Raw genomic sequence first — 15,855 nt, forward strand, 5'->3', positions numbered from 1 at the left:
TAATAATAATAATAATTCGTGATAATTTACAGGTCAGCCAGATAATTGGTACAACGAGGATTATGCAACTATGAGATATTGGAATGACAAATGGAACGATCTCCAAGACACCAGTACAAATGGATTTGTTTGTAAAAGGGCATTCGATGGTAAGGACACATGGTGTCTCTCATTCTTGTCCTCGTGCTTTGTCTTTCTCTTTAGTGCTCAATTTTCTATTAACAAGTCTCTCTCTCTCTCTCTCTCTCTCTCTCTCTCTCTCTCTCTCTCTCTTAAACAAATTAAAAAATTCCTAGAATACAAAGTGAACAATTAAAACTAACAGTATTTCGAATTAAGAGGGCACTCACCAGTTATCATGAACTTTTGAGGGTGTGAAATTGTTTGCATTTGTAACATACACAATGGAGAGAATATTGGCATACCTCTATGCTGCTTTGATGTAATGTGGCAGGCATTTCTTTGGATATTGTACTTATGGAAACTGTACATAATCTAAGTACACAGCTAACTAAAATGATTGCTCCCTTGTGATAAAAAGTCAGCTAGAATTAGTCTAATGTACACTATCATTAGCAGTTATTAAAATAGGGAAAATAATTTAGCGACTACATAATACCAACTTTTGAAAGTGCAATGAATTAATTACACTGGTCAACAGTGAAATCATTACTGACTTGAAAAGGCCCTAATCTGTAGTATTTTGGTGTGCCGAACACGAATATAACCGTGAAAAATTTGTATTGGCTCTCGTTTTGAAGATATTCATATACCTCATTTTCTATGTTTCACTGTGTAAATTTCTCCAGTAGGACTGCAGCAACATCCGGAATAATGATGTAACATTGCATAATACCATCATGCTCACATCATCCACAGTTGATTGCATCATTTTCTGATGCAATGCAATACTAATGCCATGCGGCTGCTGAAGTAAGTTGACGTCAGCAGTGTACTATACATGTGTAGGCCTATTATACTAATGCCAGGCGGCTGCTGAAGCTGACGTAAGCAGTGTACTATATAAAGCCCAATCAGATAGGTTCAGCATTTAAAATATTTTAGACGTTGTGCGAGACAGTTCAAGCTACTGTTACATAAAACTTATTATTTTATCCATTTACGTACAATAAAGAACAGTAATGCCTCGAAAGTGTGTTAATACCGCGGACAATTTTTGCTATATTTGTGGGGAAGTGACATTTGCCAACCAGAAGAAAAGTATCAATTCTCAAGTGAAGAAGGCATATCATCTTTACCTCGGATGCAAGGTTGGTGACCAAGACAAGCCTTGGGCTCCGCATATATGCTGTGCTACATGTACAACACAGCTTTCACAGTGGCTGAATTGCAAAAGGTCATCAATGCCGTTTGCAGTCCCAATGGTGTGGAGAGAGCCAAGCAACCACCTAAATGACTGTTACTTCTGCTTGGTTCCTCCTCTTTCCGGCGGAATAACGAAGCGAAAGAAGTCGAGAATAGTCTACCCAAACATTCCGTCTGCATTGAGACCAGTTCCACATGGTGAGGGACTTCCTATTCCAGAACCTCCAGCAGAATATTCTCTTGATTCATCTGACGAAGACAAAGGTGAGTCGACCTGTTCTTCTCCTGGTCCATCAGCATGCAGTGATCCAGATTTTCACTGTGGTGCATCATCAACCCCACACAGAATAACACAGGAAGAACTAAATGACCTGATTCGTGATTTGGACTTATCAAAGAACAAGGCAGAATTGCTAGGATCAAGACTCCAACAATGGAATCTTCTAGAAGAAGATGTCACAATTACTGCATATCGAAAGCGAGTGGGATAGCCGAGCAAGGGAAATGCACTACATGAGGAAGGAATGGACTCACAGGCAGAATGTAGCCATTGGAGAGAAGAATATCCAACAACCAGCTCTGGTTGAGGCTCAGAAAATCTTGCTACCACCCCTTCACATCAAACTAGGTTTGATGAAGAACTTCGTGAAAGCCATTGACCGGACTTTGTCAGCATTCCGATACCTGCATGAAAAATTCCCTCGACTCAGCGAAGCAAAGATTAAAGAGGGAGTTTTTGTGGGTCCTCAGATTCGAGAGCTTTTCAAAGATGACCGGTTCAACAACTTGCTGGAAGGTGACGCGAAACAAGCATGGAATGCTTTTCGCCTAGTTTCTACAAACTTCCTCGGAAATGTTAGGGCAGAAAACTATAAGGAACTAGTAGAAGACATGTTGATGAAGTATAAGAAACTTGGCTGCAATATGTCTCTAAAGATTCACTTCCTTCATTCCCATTTGGATTTCTTTCCTAGCAACTGTGGTATTGTTAGTGATGAACAAGGCGAACGTTTTCATCAAGATATCACAACAATGGAACAAAGATACCAGGGAAAATGGTCCACTACAATGCTGGCTGACTACTGCTGGACACTCCTCAGAGATGCTCCCGAACAGCTGTACAAGAGACAGGCGAAGAAATCTAAGATGTAGTCAATGACTTGATTTTTTATAGGTAGGCTATTACAGTTGACCTTTTACTATTGGAATGCATTTCGTTATGTAAACATTAATTTCTTGCAGATTACAAAAAAACTAGAGCCAATTTTGCAATTTGACTGTCATATTCGTGTTCAGCACATAAAAATTGATAAGAATTGACTAATTTTATTTCAGTAACATGACTTTTGTAAAAATTTGTTGTCCAGTGTTACCAGACATAAAAAAAATTTAAAAAAGTTATTGGCTCTTTTTTGCAATTTACCTCTGAACTGTAGGAAGTGAAAATGACCACGTGGAGCTAGCAGTTTTTAGAGAGGTGCACATCAGGAGTAAGGCCAAACCGTATACACTATAACCCATAATACACCCAACAATCACCAAAGTAACGGGAATTAAAGGTTGTTTGAACAATACATAAGATATACAAGGTCTCTTTTAAATAGCCAGTATAACCAGTGAGGAAACCCGGAGAAATTATTTTTTCTTTAAAATTCAAATTCTATGCAAAAATTTGAAACTGCAGAGCGCCACCTATATCCCATATAGTCCTAAAAGTTATATTAGAGTCCAAGAGTATAGAATATTTCAAATGGGTTCCAGTGATGTTCCTAATGAAGTCGAATGTATTGTGCTGATATTTTAGTAGCCTTGAATATGATTGATATGCTAACAGTATTGGTGTATCACATTGACATAATCGAAATTGTGTTTAAATGAATTCACAGTAATTCCAAAATAGTTACCTGGTGCTACAGTTTATAATCATCAAGTATTTTCAATTAATATTTGAAATAAATAAATCTTCTCCAATTATTACTGAACACAACTAAAGCTGATTCTAGTAAGACTGGTGTTTTAAGATATGAATTATCAATTCTCAGGTAAACATCCCTTATATAAAAAGTAATAAACAATGTCAGAACCAAGATGAGGGTCACAGATTCATTTCCAGATCATTCTAACTCGCTAACTAGGTCAGGTCCTTTAGCAGCTAACCAACCAGAGATCAGGTGACCCAGAATTTACTAGGAAGAAACCAATGATCTGAGCTCAAATCCCATCCAATATTTTCAGCAATATTACTTCTACACCTTCCAATGTTAAAAGGCCACATAAACATGTGTACTAAACAAAATTACCTTATCAAACCCACAATCATCAAAATGTACAATGTGTTTATAAAAATGACCCATTACAATCTACAATCATGAATCAAAACTGAAACATATAATATAGATATACATAACTTTTATCATTGTAAGATTTCCGTATGGTTAATTTGATTGTGTGAAAGAGATTTTGTGTCAACGTCAGTGTAATTATTGTTTCCCCCACTTGCCTTTTCAGTGCGAAAGGTTTGCGCAGATCAGAGTTATGCTTGCACTACTCTGATAGAAAAGATCCCGGATATGCGCCTTAAATATCCCTTATTTGCATGGCAAAGATGTCCTAGAACAACAGGGCTGTGTACCAATACGGATGTTACAGGTTCCTATTTTATAATTTATGTATCCTGGAATCGTAACTAATGATAATTTCATACTAAAATCATCTAAACAAATTTTCATTACTCGTCTACTTAAAAAGTTTAATTTTGCTGTCGAACTTTACATTTTATTACATATTTTATTATATTATTATATATTTCGCTTTGATTTAGATTGTTCATCTATGTCATGTTTTACATTTCCTTCTTAAAAATAAACTTCTTGCCGACTATATATATATATATATATATATATATATATATATATATATATATAGAGAGAGAGAGAGAGAGAGAGAGAGAGAGAGAGAGAGAGCAAGTTTGTGTTCACGTATGAAAGTGCTAAAGAAAGAAACATTTTTTCCTCACTGAAATGTAGCGTTAACTCTAGAAATATTGTACTTTTAAACAGGCCAGATGCCATGCAATTCAAGTACTCCATCAGCTTCTTGTAAGTATTCCTCTGATTCTTCTTCTTCTTTATTTTGTCGATATATGCTTTCTTGGCAAAATGGGAAGCTGAAATTTCTTCAAATAAGAATATCTTTAAAACATAAATTGTTATAATGCATGTGTCATATTTATATTTGTTTTCAGCAGTTCTCGGCGATGAGGCTGAACTTTAATGATTTTGGAATTAAGCGTTGGATTTAAAACTAACAGATTTATTGTCGCTTAATTTAGTGTCAAATTCGGAAGTGAATATCATGCAACGTATATTCAAGCTGACTATTATTGATAAGAGAAGACGATATTTGTTGTATCGCGTGCAAAGCTTCAATAAAGCATATATACACCTTTTTATAATGTTAATAGCACAGTTGTTGTTGTCATACATGTTGTTGTTGCTGCTGTACCTGTAGACGTTAGCTTTTAAGGTTTTAAAGAAATAATAATAATAATAATAATAATAATAATAATAATAATAATAATAATAATAATAATAATTGTTATTATTATTATTATTATTATTATTATTATTATTTAACATGGCTTTTCATTTTCAACAAGCGACATTGCCTATTTTTACCACAAGAGACCTAAGAAGTTGAGATGATGTGGGGTAGCCTGCTCAAAGATAATCGAAATAGCCAATGGCATTGAAGTTCAAACTCAAAACCCAAGGGTGACTAAGCTGTACTGCTCATCTGACCTGGAAAGTTATTACCTATCACCATTTCTATGAGGCTTTACACCAGCTGGTTATCATGTCTCTTAAGCGGTTGAAACGTAATCTGTTTTTGTCTACTTAACTCAATCTTTTGAAGACTTATTGCTTATCTAAATTTCCCTGAAGCTGATGCATGTACAAGTCATACGCTTTGAGCGGTAAATTCAACTTGTGGAGTACATGTACAAGTCATACGCTTTGAGTGGTAAATTCAACTTGTGGAGTGCACGTACAAGTCATACGCTTTGAGTGGTAAATTCAACTTGTGGAGTGCACGTACAAGTCATACGCTTTGAGTGGTAAATTCAACTTGTGGAGTGCTTGTACAAGTCATACGCTTTGAGTGGTAATTTCATCTTGTGGAGTGCTTGTACAAGTCATACGCTTTGAGTGGTAAATTCAACTTGTGGAGTACATGTATAAGTCATACGCTTTGAGTGGTAAATTCAACTAGTGGAGTAACACTCACCTTAGCAAACCAACTTCAGAGTAGCATACTTTTCATCCTTCAGTGATTTGGTCAAAGATTCTGCACTTACAGATCTTGATTTGGTTATCAGACGTTTTGACATGTACAGCCATGACACAAACACAACATCGAATTGGAGAAAAGTGCGTTTGAACGGTTCGACGTGGGCAGATTAGGCCAAGTCGGTTTTTAACTCGGTTAATTTGAGGTTTCGTTTGATATTTCTATACAGTGTATTTAATAACACAATTGATACATCGTTTCTCTCCTCTAAAACATCACAATTCCAATACTTCTACGAACTGCTGTATTTCATATTAGATATGTAATGTTTTATTTAGGTGCAGTTTGTTTGGATCCTGGGCCTGTCTCATATGCCACTAAAGTGAGAGGAGGTGACACGATAACTGTCGGTGAGGTATTTGAGGTCACGTGCAATGCTGGATATACATTGATACAAGGCAACCTCATCCGTGCTTGTCTTCCATCCGGCTCTCTGACTGGCTCAGCTCCAGTTTGTCAATGTATGTATGTATGGATGGATGTATGTATGGATGTATGTATGTTTAAAGCACATATTTACATAAACCATTATTTACATTTATTCTTGTAGTTCCACAGATCATAATGCTCTAAAATCCCTCATGAAACATGATGGACTTTGTAGGGGGAAGTGTATATCAGCTTACATCTAGCGCCAAACAGCTAGAGTAATATAGTAATATATTTTGTTGAATATTGCACATATATTCAGGAAAAGATGTGTTCCAGGACGTGCATGTTCTTGTCTGGGGTTTCGTGGGGGGGGGGTACGGTTTTTAATTCATTTATTTGTTCAATTAATGACCTTTTGAGTGAATTAAACCATTATCCATTATAATAATTTTTTGTATTTTGTAATGGCTGAACCGTAAAATGTATAATTCTTTTGGCAGCGATAAATCTAGTTCCTACCAAAGTAAGCAGCATAGGCATCCGGAAACGAGACCAAGTGTTGGCACAGAAGACCGTCTACACTGGAGACAATGCTTACCACAGAATCACGAAGGCAGGAGAAATTTCTGAATGGCAGTTTTACAGCTATGTGAATGGTAAAATTGCACTCCAAGTCTGGAGAAGGAACGGATTGAGGTAAGAAAAGTAGTTTTTATATTTTAATGTTTATGTTTGGTTAGAAATTCACTGTTAACAAGGGAAACCTAGTGACATCTGAGTTTGGCGTGAAGTTAATATTTACCATTCAGTATCAGTTTAAATTGGCAATGATGCCCAAATATACACTCAGGGATATGACACATTTTATTGTCATAAAAGTGGGGTCAGAGGTTGGAGGTGGGATGGCCTCTGATGAATATAAAGGAAAGTGCGACTTTATCATTGTTTAGTTCCATCTACCTTCCTATAACGATATGGCATCGTACCTCATTTAGTGGGACAGAGAAGGGTAACTGTGCATGTGGAACGGAATTCCATTGTAGAAAAGACCTGTCTTTGCCACCTGATTACCCGTAAGGAGACGATATGAAGGTCATTAAGCCTTAAAATCCAGTGTATATCATTGATGTTGAGTACACTATCAAACTACTTTCTCGAGGGGGCGTGCTATTTAATTTCAAGGAATTGGTAAATGAATCACATCGCCGAAATCATACGGATGTGAATGAACGTCGCTTGAAAATAACAGGAACAAAGAAAGAACTTTAAAATTAAAAGACTAAGATATTTATAACATGTATAAAGTGGGAAATATTTGGAGTTTCGCAAAAGAGAACATAGAATCTATATTTAATTTATTTTTGCCTTTTCGAACTATGACGATGCGACACCCTGCTTTGAAGACAAACGAAGACTATCACAAAATCGGTACATCCATGTGAGTCTATGCCTACACCTCGTTTTCCAATATGACCAACAAATAGTTGCGCTTTAAGTCCATTTCTCTGTTTCGTACTCTGTGGGGGGGGGGGGGGATGATATTGGGATTTTGTAACGTAGCTTTAACAATTTTTCAGCCATATCGCTACGATGTCTGCAGTGTGGCAGTTTATACTGATGTCTAGCACGGGGGCATCATGCCACAGACATGTGGCATCATGTCCCACCCAGTCACATTATCCTGACACCAAGCCGACCAGTCCTAATACTAACTTCATAATGCTGAGCGCCTAGCGAGGCAGCTGTTAGTGCCATTTTATAAGTCTTTGGTATGACTAGGTCGGCGTTCGAACCCACATCCAGTATCTGAGGCGGACGCTCTAGCCACTAGGCCACCGGAGCGGTTCTGTTTCGTACTTATATAACTGTATGTATTTTTCAATCTACACGTGACTTCACAGATTGCTCTATTCGACGAGAAAAATCAGAAAGATATAATTATATGACCACCAGCATACATAGACGACTAATTATCCCTGAACTTGAAAGTACTATCAAACAAGCAGTTGATTTTTTATTTGATTAACTCATCCACCACCTCTGACCCGTCTGTACCAACAAATAAGCCAACACATTATATAATTTCCGATTGCTTGCATTTTTATGTCCTGGTAATATTTCTGAATTAGCTTTTGTAATTATTCGTTATTCATTTCAAAAGATTTAAAAGTTTGCTAAATTGATATAAATTTGTTGATATCATCTCTATGAAGATCGTTGTTTTAGAGCAGGGGTCTCAAACACGCGGCCCGCCAAGCCGTAGCCTGTGGCTCGCAAAATGATTGGCGTCAACAACGTGTCATGAGAGATAAAGGAGGTGCGGTCCTTGGACCATCGAAAATACCCTCATGCGACCCTCAGGGTGGTTTGAGTTTGAGACCCCTATTTTAAATACAAACGTGAATATTCACCAAATACTCTTGGCGTTTTGCACTGTTCTTAGTCAGTTTATTACATTATATATATATATATATATATATATATATATATATATATATATATACACGTGTATTGACGTTTCAAATCAAATGGAAGCTCCCGATATACACAAGAAGGAATACTACTCGCTGTCCTTTACAGGTTTCTAGAATAGTTCATTTTAGTAAAAGTGTGTCGTCTGCGTCCAATATATGGAATGTCTAGTCATAATATTTCGAAAACAAACTCAACAAATAAAAGAAAGTAACTCTTGTATACACGCGTTCAAAGAAATTTAACTCCAAAATTTACGTAATTATAGAGATTATCAAACATGGTTGGTAAAATCACATCTGTTATTTGCAAGCATAGACTGGCCCATGCAGATACGGCTCCTGTGTTACTAAAGAAACTCCCGTTTGATTTGAAACGCTAACAAGCTCACAGTGTTAGGGACCATCTGACAATAAGCTGGTTAAACTTATAAATCAATTAATGAAATGAAGTTTTGTGCATTTTTTATGCCCTTGATGACTTCTGTTTTCAAAATCGGTAGGTAGGGGCACAAGCGAACAAGATAGTGTGAGAATACTACAGTAGTAGTTAATTAGTAGTAATAGTAGTGGCGTAACTATCGTCCCGCGCCCCATGCAATGTGAGGAAGCGGGCCTTCAAGACAGATGTATGTGACATTTCTTAACTTTTGAAGAGGTCTTACAATTTTTTGTAAGTACGCCAGTGAGAAGTAAGTACATTCTTAAAATCTTGTTGAAATAGTTTAGAAAATGTACTGTTAGCAACAATTTAAAATTTTGACGTTTCTTTCTGTCTTCGTTTTCTGGCAGCATTAGCATCAACAGCAGTGGCGTGAACTCTAGCGGTAAACGCGATAATGAGATAGTGTTAATATTAGTTTTTCTCTGATTTAATGAAATGGTGTTGACATTAACAGTAAATGCAACAATGATAGCACTAGTGATGGTAGTAGTAGTTTAAGTAACTCGTAGTTCTGCAAATGTAGTATTTATTATCTTTCAGCTTCATGTTGGTCGGCCAGAACATAATAGATAAAGCACGTGACGACAGGCTTAGACGTATTGCCATACCTTCCGGAAGTCGGATTGCTGTTCAACCCAATGATCTGATCGGCTTTATGTATGTGGGAGCCTCAAGTGGAGGGGTAACTTATGACGACTGTGTATCTACTGTTGAGCCCGAGGGAATGAATCTGTTTTATTCATCGGTTACATATTCCGACCCTTCCTTGCTTTTGGTCAATCAAAGTATTGCATTTAAAGCGTCAACTTCTTGCAGAATCTTTTCATTTACCGCCATCGTCGGACCGATACAATAAAATGAAGCTTAGATGAGTCCTGTGTTCACCGATCAAGATCTGAAACCAACCTAACAAGATTTACAACCCATCTCCATTGTACTTTTGCTCTTCTTTGCAATTACCTCCTATGCATATATAGCATACAATTTTCCTTTATGTGTTAGCTTATACCCATTGCTTAGAAGATGAATAAATAGCAATTTAAAACAGAGAACTGCGTACATCTATTGATTATTATACATTTCTACACTACGTCCGCCAGAAAATGCTTTTGCGCAGAACTTTTCTACTTTTGTTTTATTTTTCTCATTTATTATATTTTCCATGAACGTCCCCAACTGTCATCATTTAATAATATTTTCCTTTCCTCTTAATTCAATCTTAATCTTATACATGCCATGTCATTGTATAACGAAATCAAGATGGCATAGGAAAGTAGTACATTCAAATAGTTTTAATGTATGCATTTATTAAACAAAACGTTCATGTTTTAAAATTGCCGCACGAATTCTCCTCATACGTCCAAAAACATCACCGTCATATATCAAAATGGTACACATACGAAACATAATAAGGCGACTACAGTGTAGGCAATGTCACAGCATGGTGATAGAATGATGTCACAAAAGAATTAAAAAGAGATAGCATTGTAAAAGTTGATCATTACAACTGTAAAACAGAAAAGATGATAAATAAATACAATGTGAACGGTTTAGAAGCTGATTTACTAGCGAAAAACAAGATCACGTTCAATGCAGGTCACATATAAACTGATGAAATCATAGGGAAATTAAAAGTTCTTTCATGGCTTCTATAAAAAATATATATATATTTCAGCCATTCAAAGAAATACTGAATCAATTAGGAACTTTTTGCTCGACAATTATTTTACTATAAGCAATTTCATGGCATCCTCAGTCATAAAGAATTATCACAAGACTATCCAAAATAGATGGCATGGGAAACATTTCTCTATCATCTGGATTATCAAGGTGAGCTGTATGTGAAGAAAAGACAAACATCGAGAAAATCTACATGATTGTATTACACATTAAAGACAGCAAAGCATGTAACAAACGAAACGTATAATCCTATAGGCAAGGTGGTCGATATTCAAGTCAATGTCCCGATTGTAGAGTATTATAAGTGCAGAAGGTGTTTGATACTTCACATCTTTAAACTTTGTACCTTATTCAGCGCAAGATAATTTAATCCGACTTCAAAACGACAGATAGCGAGACAAAGAAAATGCTCCATTAACCTTCTTGGAGTGCTCATATTTTGCAAACGGTATTCTTAAAGGTTGGTTGGTTCATCCGATTTAGGTGTTTCGTTTTTATTCTTTTCATTAAAATAATGTTATACCAAAATAAATATTTATTTCATTTGTTTCTGAAAATGTGCGTTATTTTATTCTCGAAGTTAAAGAGCTGTTTTGAACTATCAGTTTCGATATAAGACAACGTTCTTCAGCAAACAAGTGTACTTATCGCCAAATGTTTTAGAAACGTTTCATTATGTTGTGTGTTGGTGTTGCTGTTGTTTGGGGCTTTTCTTTTGTCTTACATGTGTTATTTCCGTAACCACGATGATGAGCGAAAATTAAAGGTTTTCGTAAAGTATGTAACCTTTCGAATCTTCCAAATCTTGTTTTAAAGTTTTTATCAGAAAACGCATCTTTTTCTTGCAATTCCTTAATAAAAGCTGGCAATCTTAACAATTAATGTTGTGCTTGTTCTGGAAATATGTATAATGTAAATAACTGTATTAGGCGACCTGAATAGCGCTCACTAAGGTTCACATAATACTTCGTCATTCTGTATCAAATAAAATTGAGTTCAAATCGCGGTAAACGAAACACATGAAAAATAAACATGGAAAAATCAATACCCAATGTGCTCCCATTTTATTAAAGTAGGAGTGCAAGCTTTTCGCGTGTTCTGTTGACCGTGCGCTTTGAGGTTTTCTGTTTCAGATGTTATGTGTTATTTTTACTAAAAAGAAGCTGGTATGCAGTTAATAACTTCATTTCACTTGCAAACTTATCTAATCAACTAGCGCATGCAAGATAGATGACAGTGATAATCTGAGCACTTTTCACGACTGACAGAAAGGGCCCAGCTATGAATTACACATTATTCGATATCGTCAATTCATAAAGGTTAGGACTAAAATTGAAATTCTTCGTCAGACGGTGGAGGAACAGTCCAATTCATGGTTTCTTTAACTTCTCTTTGGGGAGGAATTTAATGTTCTTTTCACGCACGCATACCTATTTGCATATGGAAAGAATTAACGCGGCTTTCACCGCTCGTGGATGTGAACAGCATTTCCAAAGAAAACAGTTGGGTTTTGGCAGCTAATTCCGTTACCTGAATATAAAAAGTTTGACTTCACCAAATGATTACATTTTTGTCTTCAAAACCTTTCCTGTGACTCTTGGCGCTACTACAAACGGTAGGTTTGAGAATGAACATTAAATCGGTCACACATGAAAGGAGACATTATGCTGCATGTACACGTGCACAGAAGGACAGAACACTGATTAACACCAGCGCTAATCTATCACTACCTGTTTAAATCACCTGAATGGTTATTCAGCATTGTAATCGACGGACAGAAGAAGACCATAACAGACTTGTAACTCTGGCATAATTAACTTATTTTTAAGTGGCGCAACCAATGCAAATAATGCAAATGCTCTCGATTGAAACTTCAATGTCGTTCATCAAAAAGCCTTGTCCATTGCAAAATTATCGCAAATTATCTATTACCCTTGATCCCATATCATCAAATAAGAACAAGCAGTACGTCGACGTCCTAAAGTCACAGTATAGCCCTATGATTAGGCGTAAATGCCACATTACATGGAAATATGTGTTATGTCACGGTTTACTTGAATGAAAAATAAAGCGAAAACTATTTGAAGTCTTTCAGAGCAAACATTGATATGTCCATGTTTGAAAAGGCTGTGGGGACACGAGGAAAAATTACAATGCGAATATGTGCGCCACTTTCTTTAACATTGCTAGAATATTTAGAAATGACTATTTATAAAGCACAATCTCCTCCTTTATTTCATTCCCATTATTAACAACAGCTCTAACAACATCTGATGTATTAACTTCATACCCCGTCCTCAAAGCTAACAAAACAATTATAAGGAGGAAAATAAAAATATTCACATTCCCGTTTCGTCGCATTGTCTTCTTTATCTTCGGGGCGCTGCTACCTACTTTGTACACCAGTAATTGATACAAAATTTCGAGTAGTATCAGGATATTTGTCCGGCGCAAACATGCTGGTTCCGAGAATTAAATATTACGTTTAGATCACACAAATCGAACACGCTTCACGTTGTCCATTTATCAGATATTAAATATCAAGTTTTCGCTGAACTGTATTTGGTAGTAATTGAAACGAAATTACTGAAATAAATGGTAAAATCATAAACAGAAGAGATGTGTCCTTGAGGAGGAAGATTTGTAGAGGAAAAGGATAAACGAAATACAAAATACCAAAGATTCAAATATTGTATAAAACATTAATTAAATTTGGTATTAAAATGAAGGAAATTAACATATCAGAGAATACAACGCAACAGAGAGTTATATATTAATGTGGAAAAAAATATTAAAAAAGCTCAATGTATTTGCAGAATAAAAGCCGTTTGACATGGTGATAGGTATGGGAAGTTTTGTCGGATATAAAAACAATTAACAGCAAGGTATTAATTGCTTTAAACATGGTTAAAACTACAATCAGTATTGATGTAGACAACAAGAAATTCAAAAGGTTGATAAACAATCACTGACAGTACGATGAGAATGTATAGCTGACGATAAAGAAGACAAAGTAAGTAAAACAAAGGGATACAATTAATGAGAGAGAGAAGGAGTAGGGACAAAAGGAGGGAAAGAGAAAGATTCAGGTTATAAATGCAATGCATTCCTTGTTGTCTTATATTTCACTGCTAAAATACTTATTCCTTATTCCAATCGGTAAAAGATATCGGCCAAAATAGAAAGATGCTAATTCGTGTATCCTACATGATAATACATGCATTCTATTTTACACAGTAAAGTCTGCAAATTATTCATAACAAAAATTATGTAACAATTTTGCCTTCATAAGTTTTTCATCATTGACTGAACGTCTCCCAATCAGTGTTTGTTAGTTTTGCCCGTCACCCCTGCCGGGGTATAGGCCGCCCACAAAAGATCGCCAGAGGCTTCTGTCCCTTCAAGCTGACTCCAGGTGTGACCCATCTTAGTGATGTCCGCCTCAAGGTCGCGTCGCCAGGTGTTTCTTGGTCGTCCCCTTCTACGCTTGCCTTGAGGGTTCCATTTCAAAGCCTGTCTGGTAATGTGGTTGGCGGCTTACGTAGGGTGTGTCCTATCCATCCCCACCTTCTCTTCTTGATCTTGTCCTCTACTGGAAGCTGGGAGGTTCTCTGCCACAGGTTGGTGTTGCTGATGGTGTCTGGCCAGGGATCTGAAGAATTCTTCTTAGGCAACTGTTGATGAAGGTCTGAACTCTCTTTACGGTCGACTTGGTGGTTCTCCAGGTCTCTGCTCCATACAGTAGGACTGACTTCACATTGGAGCTGAACCGTCTGATCTTGGTGGTTAAGGAAATTTCATTGGAGCTCCTGATGTTCTTGAGCTGTATGAAAGCTGCTCTAGCCTTTCCGATTACTGCCTTGACATCTGCATCTGTGTCACCCTGCTGGTTGATAATGTTGCCAAGGTACGTGAAGGACTCCACCTCTTCCAGGGGACCTCCCTGCAGTGTGATTGGGTTGTTACTGGCATAATTGATCTTGAGGATCTTGATCTTGTCTTTGTGGATGTTGAGGCCAATCTATGCTGATGTGGCTGCCAGTATGTCGGTCTTGTCCTGCTTTGCTACTGACTATGGGACAAGAGTGCTAGATCATCGGCAAAATCCAGGTCCTCAAGTTGACTCCACAATGTCCACAGGATCCCATTTCTCCGCCCATTGGTGGACGTCTTCATAATCCAGTCGATGGCGAGAAGGAAGAGAAATGGCGACAGCAAGCAGCCTTGCCTCACGCCAGTCTGCACTAGGAAGCTGTGTGTGTGCTGTTCTGCATGAATGACTCTGCAGGACATTCCGTTAAGTGTTCTTGATCATGTTCACCAGCTTGGTTGGGATGCCATAGTGGCGAAGAAGTTTCCAGAGTGTCTCTCGGTCCACGCTGTCGATTGCCTTCTCATAATCGACAAAGTTGATGTTGAGTAAAGAATTCCACTTCAACGATTTCTCGACTATGATGCGAAGAGTAGCTATTTGGTCCGTACACGATCTGTTCTGCCGGAATCCCGCTTGCTCATCTCGTAACTGTGGGTCAACGTCCTCCTTCATCCTTTCCAAGATGACCCGGTTGAGGACTATCCCTGGTATTAATAAGAGCGTGATTCCTCTGTAGTTGGAGCAGTTGCTGAGGTCGCCTTTCTTTGGGATCTTAATGAGGTGTCAATCCTTCCAGTCAGTCGGTATTTCTTCTTCCTCCCAGATCCTTTCAAAGAGGTGGTATAGCATTTCCACTCAAGCATCTAAGTCTGCTCTGAGGGCTTCTGCTGTGATGCCATCAGGTCCAGCTGCCTTGCCGTTCTTCAGCTGGCCGATTGCTTTCCTGATCTCCTCTCTGGTGGGATTGTAATAGTTTATGGGGAGATCTGCATTGGCTGGGTGGATTTTTGGGGGATTTAGTGGGGCTGGACTGTTCAACAGTTCTTTAAAATGTTCTGGCCATCTCTTAATTTGGTGTTCTGTACTTGCTATGATCTTTCCCTGCTTCTCCTTTATGGGTCTCTCTGTTTTGCTGTACTTGCCAGACAGCTTTTTGGTGATGTCGTACAGCTTCTTCCTGTTTCCACTTCTTGTCGCTTCTTCTGTCTCTGCTGCCATTCCTTCAACATAGTTTCTCTTGTCTATCTTGATGCTTCTTTTCACTTCTCTGTGGGCATCAGTGTACTCTTTTGTACCTTTACTTTTGTAGTTCTTGTCCTACTGCTATTTACTGCTGA

The 15,855-nt window shown here is 37.4% G+C and overlaps 1 protein-coding gene across 1 annotated transcript in view; it reads left to right on the plus strand.

Annotated features, from left to right (window-relative positions):
* LOC149797250 (uncharacterized) overlaps window positions 1-10,016 on the plus strand; it is a 49,343-nt gene extending 39,327 nt beyond the window's left edge. Inside the window, exons 24-29 of the mRNA XM_089960378.1 lie at window positions 33-149; window positions 3,835-3,975; window positions 4,386-4,424; window positions 5,955-6,137; window positions 6,549-6,744; window positions 9,505-10,016. Coding sequence (XP_089816504.1) covers window positions 33-149; window positions 3,835-3,975; window positions 4,386-4,424; window positions 5,955-6,137; window positions 6,549-6,744; window positions 9,505-9,820 — 992 coding nt within the window. The 3' untranslated portion in view covers window positions 9,821-10,016. The remainder of the gene's footprint in view (window positions 1-32; window positions 150-3,834; window positions 3,976-4,385; window positions 4,425-5,954; window positions 6,138-6,548; window positions 6,745-9,504) is intronic.
* Window positions 10,017-15,855: the final 5,839 nt, after the last annotated feature.

Source organism: Sinohyriopsis cumingii, chromosome 6 (assembly GCF_028554795.1).
Source record: "Sinohyriopsis cumingii isolate HCF-2022 chromosome 6, ASM2855479v2, whole genome shotgun sequence".
NCBI lineage: Eukaryota > Metazoa > Mollusca > Bivalvia > Unionida > Unionidae > Sinohyriopsis > Sinohyriopsis cumingii.